The sequence below is a fragment of the Armigeres subalbatus genome, chromosome 2, assembly GCF_024139115.2.
Source record: "Armigeres subalbatus isolate Guangzhou_Male chromosome 2, GZ_Asu_2, whole genome shotgun sequence".
NCBI classification, from domain to species: domain Eukaryota; kingdom Metazoa; phylum Arthropoda; class Insecta; order Diptera; family Culicidae; genus Armigeres; species Armigeres subalbatus.
The window spans coordinates 10,552,035-10,564,688 of NC_085140.1; the positions used below are offsets into that span (position 1 = coordinate 10,552,035).

Here is a 12,654-nt window from a genome sequence, read left to right on the forward strand (position 1 = left end):
GTTTTTGTAATCTGTCAAGAAAATCGGCTACGCCCACATTGCTCTTCGAACACATCTTTGAATTTTCGTTATGTCGACCACCAATAAGATTTACGTTTTCATCTACGCCGACGACATTCTGTTAATAATTGTCGGTAAAACACCAAGCCATATGCGAATATGGGCCCAAGTTACTGTTCACCATGACAAAGCAAGCAAAAATCGTTCGTGGACCCGTGTGCTAAGGGAGGCACCAGCTGACAGATCCTATTCCCATCGACCGGGATCTGACGTTGCTGCCCCATTTTCGGCCTGCCAGGTCAACCATACAAAGGTCAACTTGGTCACGCTAGTGACAATATGATGTAGACTAGGGCAGTTCAAATTTCAAAAATGTTCAAAAATTCCAACTCCCATATGTCTATTAGCATCATTTTGATAATATAGGATTCCTGGCAAAATTTCAGGCAATTCGGTGGCCATTTAGGGGTGGCGCGAAGTCAATTTATGTTTATATGGAAATTTATATGGGAAAAACTTAAAATTTATTCAAGTCTCCCTACAATTGTCAAATTGTGATGAATTCAAATAAACATTCCCATCCTCCTTTTTGGAATCTATATAAAGGAGACCTCCGGATAACACATTAGTTATGAGTGGATTGAACGGTTCTATTGCCAGTGTGAATATGAGATAAATGGCTAAAATGGTGTAATTAGCCTCAACGTAGCAGTGGAAATATAAATCAAAATTAATTAGTTATCCACTGGTTGAGCTCAAATAGACTCCAAAAATGGAGGTTGGGGATGTCTATTTGAATTCATCACGATTTAAGAGTTGTAGAGGGATTTGAATAAATTTTAAGTTTTTTCCATACAAATTTCCATATAAACATAAATTGACTTCGCGCCACCCCTAAACGGCCACCGAATTGCCTGAAATTTTGCCGGGACTCCCAAATTATCAAAATGATGCTAATAGACATATGGGAGTTGGAATTTTCGAACATTTTTGAAATGTGAACTGCCCTAATGTAGACACGTCACATTTGCTGCAGCCACTTCCGCGCACGATGGCCTCCTGGCTGAAGTCAGCTATTGAAGCCGGCCTTTCACCACCACCATTACCTTGGAGGTGGAAGAAAAACATAGGCAAGGAATAGCTGTCAGCCAGAAGGTCCCACGGTTGGTCCTTGTTGTATTCTTGAACCCTTTCCTCTATTATTCAGGAGCTCAGATCCTGAAATATTTATTTGACCAGGGAAGAACTGGTCTCCTGTCAAAATTTATTAAAATAAAGACTGAAAAAAGATCATTTTCGTGTGGTGCCGAAAACGGGCAAGGGTCGTTTGGCCGAAACCGATTTGGCCGAATAGGTCATTTGGCCGAAAGGGGAATTTGTGCGCATTTGGTTGTATAGGACATCAGACCGAATAGGACATTTAGCCGAATAGGACATTTAGCCGAATAGGACATTCAGCCGAATAGTACATTTAGCCGAATAGAACATTTTGATGAATAGGATATTTGGCCGAATACGATATTTAGCCGAATACGCCATTTGGCCGAAGAGGTTATTTGGCCGAATGGGATATTCGACCGAAAATGGCGTTTGCCCGAACAGATCATTTTGTCGAAAACAACGTTAGGCCTTAATTAGAGGTGAGCGCCGCCGGCGCCGACAGTTTTTGACACGCCGCCGCTGCCGACATTGTTGCATCGGCGCACCATTGCCTCTTAAGAATTTTTCACTCCACTGATCTACAATTTTCCACGACAATTCAGATTTGAAGAAATCCGCAGAATCGTCCGTGGAAATTCCGAAAACTCAGTGAAATTTCCGTACAATTTCTCGATTGATCCACACAACATAACGCTCAATCTTCAGATAATTTTTCGTGAAAAACCAAAGATTTCCTTGAAAATTCCAAACAATTTCTCGTTGAAATTTTGAAAATCTTTCCGTAAAAACTAAGAAACAGGTCGAGTAAAAATTCCGTAGGATTTTCCGTTGAAATCCGTAGAATATCTCGTTGAAATGAAATGTTTAAATGAAGATTTTGGCCGAAGGCCACAAGGCCAAAAGTTGTTTGGCCGAATATATCGTTTGACAGAACAAACCATTTGGCCGAAGCCCGTCTAGCCTAAAGTTATTTGACTGAAACGTAATTTGGTCAAAACGTTCCTTTAGCTGAACAAAATTGGTTGGCCGTTTGGTCGTTTTTCAGTATTGTCGTTTTTCAGTAAGGGTTATTTGGCCGAATTGGTCATTTTGCAAAAAAAAAGTTGTTTAGCGAATAGATCATTTGGCAGAAGATGCCGTTTGGCCGAAATGGATGTTTTGCAGAAGGGTTTTTTCTGCTAAACGACCATTTCTACCATACGGTATATTCGACCAAATGATTTATTCGGTCAAAGGACTTTTTCAGTCAAACGACTATTTTGGCCGAACGCCACATGTCGTTCTGCCAAGCGGTATCCGAACAAATCGTTGGGCCAAATAAAATTTTCGGATACATGGCTCTTTTTATCAAACGACCTACCCTGGAGTCGCTTTTTACGCAGTTTGTTTTTTGACTTTGTCCTTAATAAAACATTGAGTTGATCCAAGGAAAAAACCCACAAAAAATCGGAGTAAAATCAGTCGGTATTCAGAAAGTTATGGAAAAAATGTGAACCAAGAGATTTGCCAAATCCATCCGCGTAAAAAGTGTATTCGGCCCAACGACCTGTTAGGGCAAACAGATTTTTCGGATAAATCACCTAGTCGTCCGTATGTCACTTTGGCCAAACTGTTTTTGATATAAAACCGTTTCTCCAAATCTTTCATTTCGACCAAATTCAATTCGGTTAGATGACCTTCGGATTAATGTATTATTCGGCTTTCCGCTGAATGATTTTCGGGCAAACGACCCTTTTTATAATAATATCCTATGGAGTTTCTTAAGATTTTCCAATGGACAGTACAAAAAATTTCCCGTGAATGTTCCGATAATTTTTTTTGTGTAAATTTCGAAGAATACTCAACAAAAGGTCAACAAGAACTGTGGAGAAGTTCAAAATGATTTTCCGTGTAAATTTCAAACAATTTTTCTAGAGAACTCCAAAGAGCTTCTTTTAGGAATTACAAAGAATTTTCAAAATTTCAAAGCAGTGGAAAATCCAAAAATAATTTCCAAATGAATATTCGAAAACTTAGGTTAAACTTAGAGAGTTTTTCCAAAATTACAGAAAAAGATCTTTGAGAAACGAACGTAATAAGAAAAATCGTCACAGCTGTTCACGCCAAACACATGGACAAACATCGCCGCCACCGATTTTCGGACCGGCACACACCTCTAGCCTTTAATAGCCTTTTGGCAAAAAGGACCACTATGAAAAGTGAGGAATGAGAAGAGAGATGTCTCCCTTCTCACTTCTAACTTCGCACTTTTCACTGTGAGTGAAAAGGGAGACGCCTCTCTTCTCATCCATCATTTCTTACTTCTCGTCTCTCCCAGAGCCCTTCTCCGTTTGGCCGAAGCTCATTTGACCGAACGGGACATAAGGCCGAATAGCTCATGACTGCAGTAATCTGACAAAGTGACGTATACGCCATTTTGCAGTATTAGTGTTAATGGACTCAACCCGTCGCACATTTTATCAGAAAAATGGAAAACCTATATGTTGTAATTTTGCGCATACGTCACTTTTTTAGATTACGGCAGATTAGGCCGCATGAGTCATTAGGCCGAATAGGTCATTTGGTCGAAAAGGTCATTCGACCGACAATAACATTTGGCCACATAGATCATTTGAAATCACGTCTCCCTTCTCACTTCTCATTCATCATTTCTCACTTCTCACTGCAAAAGTGAGAAATTATGGATGAGAAAAGAGGCGTCTCCCTTCTCAGTTCACCATTCTCAAATTTCACAATGAGAAGTGGGAAGCGTGAAATGAGGAGTGAGAAATGGTCTCACTCGTTTTCTTCACTTCTCATTGCGAGTAGTGAGAAATGAGAAATAAAAAAGGAAGAAATAATTATGTTTGTTGAATGGCTTCTCATTCTTATAGTTTCACAACAAGTTTATTATCTACCCGACGCACAGTGGAGAAATTTTCAGCAAAAAGGAGCATAATTCAAAAATTTGAACCGAACGGGATGTTCTATACCTTTACCAACGCAGAATCTTACCAGGAATCGAATGCATGCAGTGGTTACTGATGGTATCCGGTGCAAGTTGGTCTTTTTTCACGATTTTGTATTTCGTATTTTGGGAACAATGGTCTTCAGAATGCATAAAATTGTTAATAATGCCAAACCTGAATACAATTACCAATAAAGCTCCAATTACCCTCAAAAGTTAGCTTTTTTGACAGCTTTCTGGGAATTGTAAAACATTGCTACTACCGACAAGGATCGGTGAGATATACCTTCAGGAAGATACTTGAAAAATATTATATTATGGAAAAAGTAGAGCACATTGCTTAAAATATAAAACTTCAATTTTAATACACAAATATATAAAGTCATACATGAAAAATTGCAAATTCAACCAGCTTTCATTTGCCGAAAAAATATTGACAATGCGTGAACTAATTACTGAGATAAAACGTTTTCATTGACAATTGAAAATATCTTCAAAACAACAATTTTGATCAAAACCTAATTAGATGGGAATAATAAAAATCAAGAATATGCCACCCAACCGTAAAACCAACCACTTACGTGATAAAGTGTACGTTTCCATTGGAAATAATGCTCGATACTTCATAATTATTTACTGATTAAAGTTTGGGTACCGATTACAAAATTCCACATTTACATTTATTGTTTAAAATGATTCCAGATATACATATTACTATTGTTGATAATTATTATATTTTAGATCAGAGCTGTTTGTTGTGAACATATTTGGAGATTATATTCAAATAATGCAAACAGATTTAGAATTTATTTATTGTCAAAATATTACTTTCAGGAAATATATTGGTTCTAAGAAAAGTATTTCAAGTAATACTTTCGATGTAAAATTTCGATGCAGCTTCTCAAGTAAATCAAAACATACTTTAAATATATCCATATCACATCATATTCTGCATCACGATACACGGATAGCTCATGAATTCATTTTTGATATCTAAATTTAGAAAAATTCAACTCAATCGAAAATGTATACGATTATGGTTGTCATAACATACAAGCCTAAACAATTTGCAAGCATAACGGTTATTTTCTATTTCCTAACTCAAAATGATTAATCAGGAGGGGCTCAGGGCGAAATTGAGTCTTTTTAATATATTAAAATATTAAGGTTACGAGTAAACAGATTGTTTTGGTACATGTGGTTTTGTGTGGCTCGGATCCATGCAACCCCGACCTCTTTTCTCTAATCTTGCTATAAATTCAAGAAAAAAATATTGTTTCGAGCTTGTTTAGTGGAATGTCTTCAGAATTATTACTATTCCATCTATTTCGATAAATGATAATAACTTCATAAGGTGTGTTTGCTTCAGAAGAATTTTTGAAAACTCGAAAACATCTTCCAGCTCGTTTTGAAACTTTCAATTTCCACATGAAACGTCTTTATGAGCAGTTTAGCTGTTCAAATTTTCTGGAACTAGAAATTAACCCTCCAGAGTCATATTTCCCCAATTTGTTTGCAGTAAAGTCTGTGTTTTTCTAATATTGTGTTGGGATATAATATTGAAACAAGCATTTGGGCCCTTGCGGACCACCAACAAAATAATATTATATTGAATCAGGTGAATGTCATTCAAATTTCTTCATCTTCCACGTCATCCTCGTATGCATCGTAGATCTCCTCATCAGGATTTGCTAAATACTTCTTCATTTCCAGATCGAATTGGTTTTCAGGAGATCGTTGCTGCCTAGGTCTTCTCTGCAATAACAAACAACCAATCTTCGGATCCGAATGCGCCAAAGCTGTCTTCATCATGTCGGACAAGTTGGCTTCCGGTGAAGTTTGTCGAGCAAGGTGAGGGCGAATGAATTTACACATCTTGTGACATCTTTCTCCAGCTTGCTCATCTATGAAGCTCATGGGAAATGGCTGTTGAAATGAATGATTTATTATAATGTATGTTTATAACCTTAGTTATACTCATCTTACCATTTTTTCTACAAATTCAGCAAGATGCTTGTACTTGTGCAAACAAGGCGGCAGATTTTTCACAAACGGAAACTCTTTACGTATTTGCTGCTCAAAAGTTGAGTAAAGGTCGGATACCTTCTGGGGATCTAACATTCGGCTCGATAAGGCTAAAGCACTAATAAGACGTAAGCTTTCTACAGTTCCTACGTCTACCTTCAGCACGTCTGCCAACTTTTGTGGCTCTGATAAAAGCCGGCGAGCCATGTTGCCGTTGTTGCTACTCCCGCTACCGCCGATTTTAGGTCGATTGATGTTCAGATGAAAATATTCTTCAAGTGCATCCGCCATCTGGCGGGACCGTTCTTTTACTGCTGGATTTGTTAACGCTGGATATCCTGGCACAGATTTTTTCGCCGCTGTTCTTATAAACCATTCTACACAATTCAGCCTTGAATGGTAGAAAGATGGTTCGAGCCGTGAATCCACATCAGGAACACAAAGTGGGCAAACGTGTGTATTCCGGTTCCCAACAATTGCGTTGGCCGCTTTTCCATCAATTAATGAATACAATGCAGTTATCGTGATATACAGCACTACATCTCCAACCCATTTTTATTAATGTTGTCGACTTCTACGTAAAATTCCTTGTAATATGATCCGTTTCCTTAACCCATGACATTGAACGAACCCTGCAAAATAAGTCGGACTGAGGATTTGGATTTCTCCATATATCCTGCCCGCCTATCGTTTGCAAGAGTAGTGTCATGTAGTGTTCCGACAGCAAAGAATCATCTTTCCCTCTGAGATGTGGCTGGTTATAATGGCTGAAACCCGTAGCAGAGTCTGGCCCTGCCGTAACATACAGAACGCAATTAATAATCCTTTGGTTCATTCCTACCACAGTTTCAGAGACTTCGTTCAGCTCAGCAATTCTTCTTAAGTCACACGTAACCATATCTAGCAATGAACATTTTGATGAAAGATATCCTTCGTCCCAATTAGGTTGTGAAAACTGTGGGATAATACCGTTACAAAACGTGGAAACTTTCACCCAAGGCTCAAGCAGTTTTCGCCCCAAATGGGCTTTCACGAATCTGGCTACTTCTTCATATTTTATTCTGCTTAAACCAAGAGAGCTTCTTAACATCAATGATGATTCATGAAGCAGTTGAAGATTCTTTGTAATCAGCTAGCTTACGTATTGATTCTTCTGCCCATGATTCACCCTTCTTGATTAATAAAGTCAATATTTTTACTGAAGCTTTATTACCAGCTTTTCGAGCTGATAGTCTGGCCGATTTTAAGAGATTTGGCAAGGGTTCAACTTTGTACAACTTCCTGCTCCGTCTTTCTTGTGATTTTTGGGATAGGCTTTGAAAATCTCTGGGCTTACGGCCAGCCATTTTCGAGTAATTTTTCTCGTGCACGTGTGGGGTAATTGTTCTTCAGCACATCCTCTACCGCAAGTGCTTGGATGTTCAGAAGAAACATGTTGTCGGTCAACTATGTCCTTCTTTACACGTGACTTTGAAGAAAGATAAATGACAAAAGCAATTGGTTAAACTTCATAATGATAGGTATATAATAGTATTATGATTTTGTCCATTCCGACTTTACACAGTTAAGTATTATTCTAAGTAATCATTATAGATAGTTCGTTACTTCGTTTTGACCGTGCACAGGCGCACATGACATCACATCCCTTAATATTTTCATTGAAATCGTGACGTCATGCTCCTCCAAACGAGCGTTTAACAGTTCGTTTGGAGAGGATTTATCTTCGCTTATCTATATATTCCACTATCTATAGTAATCATTAAGTTCTAAGGTGCCTTTTGAAATATGGCTTTTCGCTGTCCTGTTAGGCCGCTACAAATATTTAAAAAAGTATGTCTCTCTCTCCCTAGAATTTTTTTGCCCAAAAATAATAATTTGAGGGACAACAAAAATTTGGGAGTTTTTTTTAATATTCTTCAACAAACCAGAGAAGCTTTTGTTTTTTTTTTCATTTGAATATTTATTTTTTTACGCCACGCCATTTTAATTAAATATTTGTAACGGTCTTATATCCAAGAAACGTGACTAATCTTTTATTATAATAAAAACAAATATCAGTGAAGAAAATAGGGTAAATGCAATTATACAAGATAAAGAGAGCTCATCAATTTTAATTGCTCAAATTGCAACAAAATTTTCAAAATATTCATCAACAAACACAAAAAATCCATAAAACAAATAATAATGAAAAAATACTAAAGTACTAAATAGAAACAATTTTCCATAAATCGAAAACGTTTTCAAATGCAGCGCAATCTTTAAACTTTATTTCCTTACCTTGCAAACAAAACGAAATAATTCCAACGATTTTAAATAATTAATCATTATCATAAATATAAATATTTTCCAACCCTATTTCTTATTCGATAACCATAAAAGCAACATTGAAATAAACAGTTGACTCTGTTCTCTCACCTTAAACTCTGAATTTAACCAATCGGCGTTTCTTTCGAAAAAGCGTTCTTTTCCATGGAATTTGGCCCATCTTCGATTAAATTGGCGAATCCAGTTTTCAACACCATTTACGGCGCACTTATTAGAGATGCAAAGTTCACTAGTCAAAAAATCGATTAAATGTTTTTTATTTCGACCTGATTCGAAATATTTTTCGGCAATTGTCTTATTCATCAACATTCTGTAACTCACTCTTTGTAGTAACTGAATAGTTCAACAGACGCAGTGCGATATGAATAGATACAGAATGCATATATACACAATAGTATTTGTTCGCATACAAACTTGTTGTGAGATTCAGGGGTAATATGCACCTTTGGTCGAAGAGGTTGTATGGTGCAATATAGTTATTAATGTAATGCTAATATTATACTTTTGAAAATTACGAGAAAAAAAACACATTCCATTATATTTTGTCATTTGATTGTGACTTTCCTATCGAGTACGAGATATTCGATCTAAATTTCTGTATATTGCAGAGAATCCTATTGTTGTCAATGAACTGTTCAACATTGTAAGCAGCGATATCGAAACGCGTAGAGTTTCACAAAGTTTTCAAAATATTGCTTGTAGCTATGCAAACTAGAGATAACACTAAATTATTATAATTTAAAACACTTTTTGCAGGAATGAGAAAAGCTTTTGTCATTCGAATATTATGTGTAGAATTGGTGGGCTACAAAAAATCTTGGCTTAGTGAGACGAGTTGTGTAATGTTTAAGATATTTGGAACGCGAAAAAACACCCCTATTCAAATGCGTACAAACGAACTTCCCAGCGACGAATACGAAGTATTTACAAAGGATGAAAAAATTACACTGTATCAAGCATTGTTCAAATTCGCACTTTCTGTCATGTAAGTGGGTGCATATTCTTGATTTTTTATTATTCACATCTAATTAGGTTTTGATCAAAATAGCTGTTTTGAAGATATTTTCAATTGTCAATGAAAACGTTTTATCTCAGCAATGAGTTCACGCATTGTCGATATTTTTCGGCTAATGAAAACTGGTTGAATTTGCATTGTTTCATGTATGACTTTATATATTTGTGTATTAAAATTGAAGTTTTATATTTTAAGCAATGTGCTCTAATTTTCGATAATACAATATTTTTCAAGTTTCTTCCTGGAAGTTATATCTCATCGAACCTTGTCGATAGCAGCAATGTTTTACAATTTCCAAGCTGTCGAAAAAGCTAACTTTTGAGGGTAATTGGAGCTTTATTGGTAATTGTATTCAGGTTTGGCATTATAATCAATTTTATGCATTCTGAAGACCATTGTTCTCAAAATACGAAATACAAAATCGTGAAAAAAGACCAACTTGCACCGGATACCATCAGTAACCACTGCATGCATTCGATTCCTGGTAAGATTCTGCGTTGGTAGAGGTATAGAACATCCCGTTCGGTTCAAATTTTTGAATTATGCTCCTTTTTGCTGAAAATTTCTCCACTGTGCGACGTTTCGACACGGGATTTGCGTCTTTTTCAATGGGGAAATATTGCTGTTGTTTGTCGTCGTATGTTTATTCTAACATGACTTGAACCGTCTGTTTGTCTAATTGTGCGTACATGACTTCGAAAGTTCTGCTATCACTTTTAATTTTTTTTAGCTAGACGAAAGTGAGTTTAAGTTAAAGTTTTAGTCCCACATAAATCGTTCACCTATGGTTTTGACCGTCTTTTTTCAAGCTTTCCTTTCGTTATATAAACGTCCATATCAGAACTCATGATTGACCAGCTAGGTGGCGATCATTGATGAAATATAAAATTTGAAATGGAGTTTTTCCGCGTGAATGATTAATCAACATAACTTTAGTCGAATAGTCCCACAGAAATCGTTCACCTATGGTTCTGGTTGGCGTGAGTGAAAATTCATGCCCAAAGCAAACGACGAGTGGTTTTAAAAGACCCGGAATTTCTGCGCATCTCAGAATGAGCATCCTGAGGATAAGCTGCGACCATGCTTCGTGATCCAAGGATTTTATTTCTGGAGATTCCCCCGAGAACCATCCAAGAGAATCCATCAAATATACAATCACGGCAATTCGGAAACTGTTGTAATCGGAGCTCGGCAAAGTTATCACATCATGCGACTGAGGACAGTAGTGAAGCAAATAGCAGTTTCATGTCTGTGATGTAAAATGAAGAAGACAATCAATCCTCCAGCAGCGCCTGACATGGGCGGGCGTGGGAAAGAATGATTCAGTTGATAAAGCCAGTCAAAAAAACATTTTACAGCAACGATTAGAAACTAGACGACGCCATCGAAGCCTAGGGCATTGTCAACGGTCGCTCCTATCTGGAAGTACTAAATTGAAGTTTTCTTAATAAACTTGATATAAAATTGTGAATCTTCGTTCTACATCAAACCCAATTCCGCTGAGACTGCTTCAGAGGATCTTTTGAATAAGATTATGTTTTCAGAAAATACTTCTACAGCTGTTTATTGTTACTGGTACACGATTGTGTTGTGATTGAGTATTGCAATGTTATTCCCAGAGGGTGGGAAGTGAAAGGCATTTTCCATTGACAGAACGAGGAACAGGTGAAACAGTTGTGCTTGTTGAAATGATTGATTCCGGAAGGCAAATTGATACTTATGATCGTCGTGTATAAGCGATAGGTTTCATCAAACTGTTTAATGTAAGAATTGCACTGACTTTTCAGTTACTACAGGAACTGTAGAAACCGTTGGAATAGTGTTCAAGATTATATAAAGTTCATTCATTATGTTGTTTTATTCAATGACAAAAATCTCGTGTTTATAAATAGATCAAATAATACACATAATAGTTAAATAAAAATATATGTACTGTTCCCTTGACTTATGAAGGAATAATATACAAATATCATTAAAGACAAACATGTAATTTAACACATTAGTAGAAGTTATCCAAAACACTTACCCCAAACTGGCAGCGAAGATCCCCGCGACGAAGATGCCCGTCATGAACGGAATCTGCCCGAAAACGTCCATCACGTAGAACGGCACCAGCTGGTCCTTCTCGGTGATCTGTCCCGAACGCAGCGGATCGCACTGGGAATAGTGCGCGAAAGTCATCAGGCCCGTGTAGAAGTTGAACAGGAAAACCAACACCAATCCTGTTTTATTTGTTTTTGTTTTATTTTCCGAAAACCGAGAATGAAACATAAAATACAAGAACAACGTCATTTCGATGCGAATCCGGACAGAAATCAGTCTCGTGTGCAACTAGCGTAAAAATAACAACTTTTTCACTGGCAGCAACAAATTGTACAAACATTTAATTTTCTCGAGCAAATAAATGGCTGATCATCAACGGCAGGGGTATGGAAAAAACGCATCAAATGGAACGCTCTGGATAGGATGCTGCTGATGCAACTAGAACTTCAGGCGCAGCACTTCAACCGCCATGCGATTGATGAGTAAAAAATAACTCCAAATTTCAAACCGGCAAAACTGATAGCACTTTCGGCAGCAAGTGTGCAGCAGATACACACACCAACATGGCATAAAATGGGAATAAATCAAAAAAGCATCGGTAAAAGTTTATACCGGCAGATGGATCACCAATCGATTTGGCATGTAGAACTAGTTGGTCATTTTTCGCAAAAACTGTGTTACAGTGGATAAATATATGTTCGCAGACATTTCGATAGGGGTAGACATAAAATAGGACCAGATGAATCTCACTATTATTACATTTATAATGACGTGAACAGCCTTGATGCCTACATATGTCTGCATTTGCCAATTGCATCCAATGTAATCTGATATATTTACAACAAGTGCTATGCTTCGTTACCTTTTCTTCCTTTGCAATTTTCACTATACTAATTAGCGTGCCTGCGAATACAATTTTCCATATCCCTCGATCAGATTAAATAAATAAATTTGAAAATGGGTTTAATCTACGTGTCATTATAGATTTTCTATATAATTTAGATTAAAAAAAATATATTCCATAACTAGCTTCGCCGCTGACAAACAAATCACTGTGACGAGAATAGTTTTATAACCATTTTATTATGCTCATACTTCACCCACTCACTCAATGAATTTCAATGCAGCCACCTGATAT

General features: G+C 37.0%; 1 protein-coding gene across 1 annotated transcript in view; it reads right to left on the reverse strand.

The window, feature by feature from the left end:
• LOC134217692 (sodium-coupled monocarboxylate transporter 1) overlaps window positions 1–12,654 on the reverse strand; it is a 264,070-nt gene that overhangs the window by 157,056 nt on the left and 94,360 nt on the right. Inside the window, exon 8 of the mRNA XM_062696502.1 lies at window positions 11,500–11,695. Coding sequence (XP_062552486.1) covers window positions 11,500–11,695 — 196 coding nt within the window. The remainder of the gene's footprint in view (window positions 1–11,499; window positions 11,696–12,654) is intronic.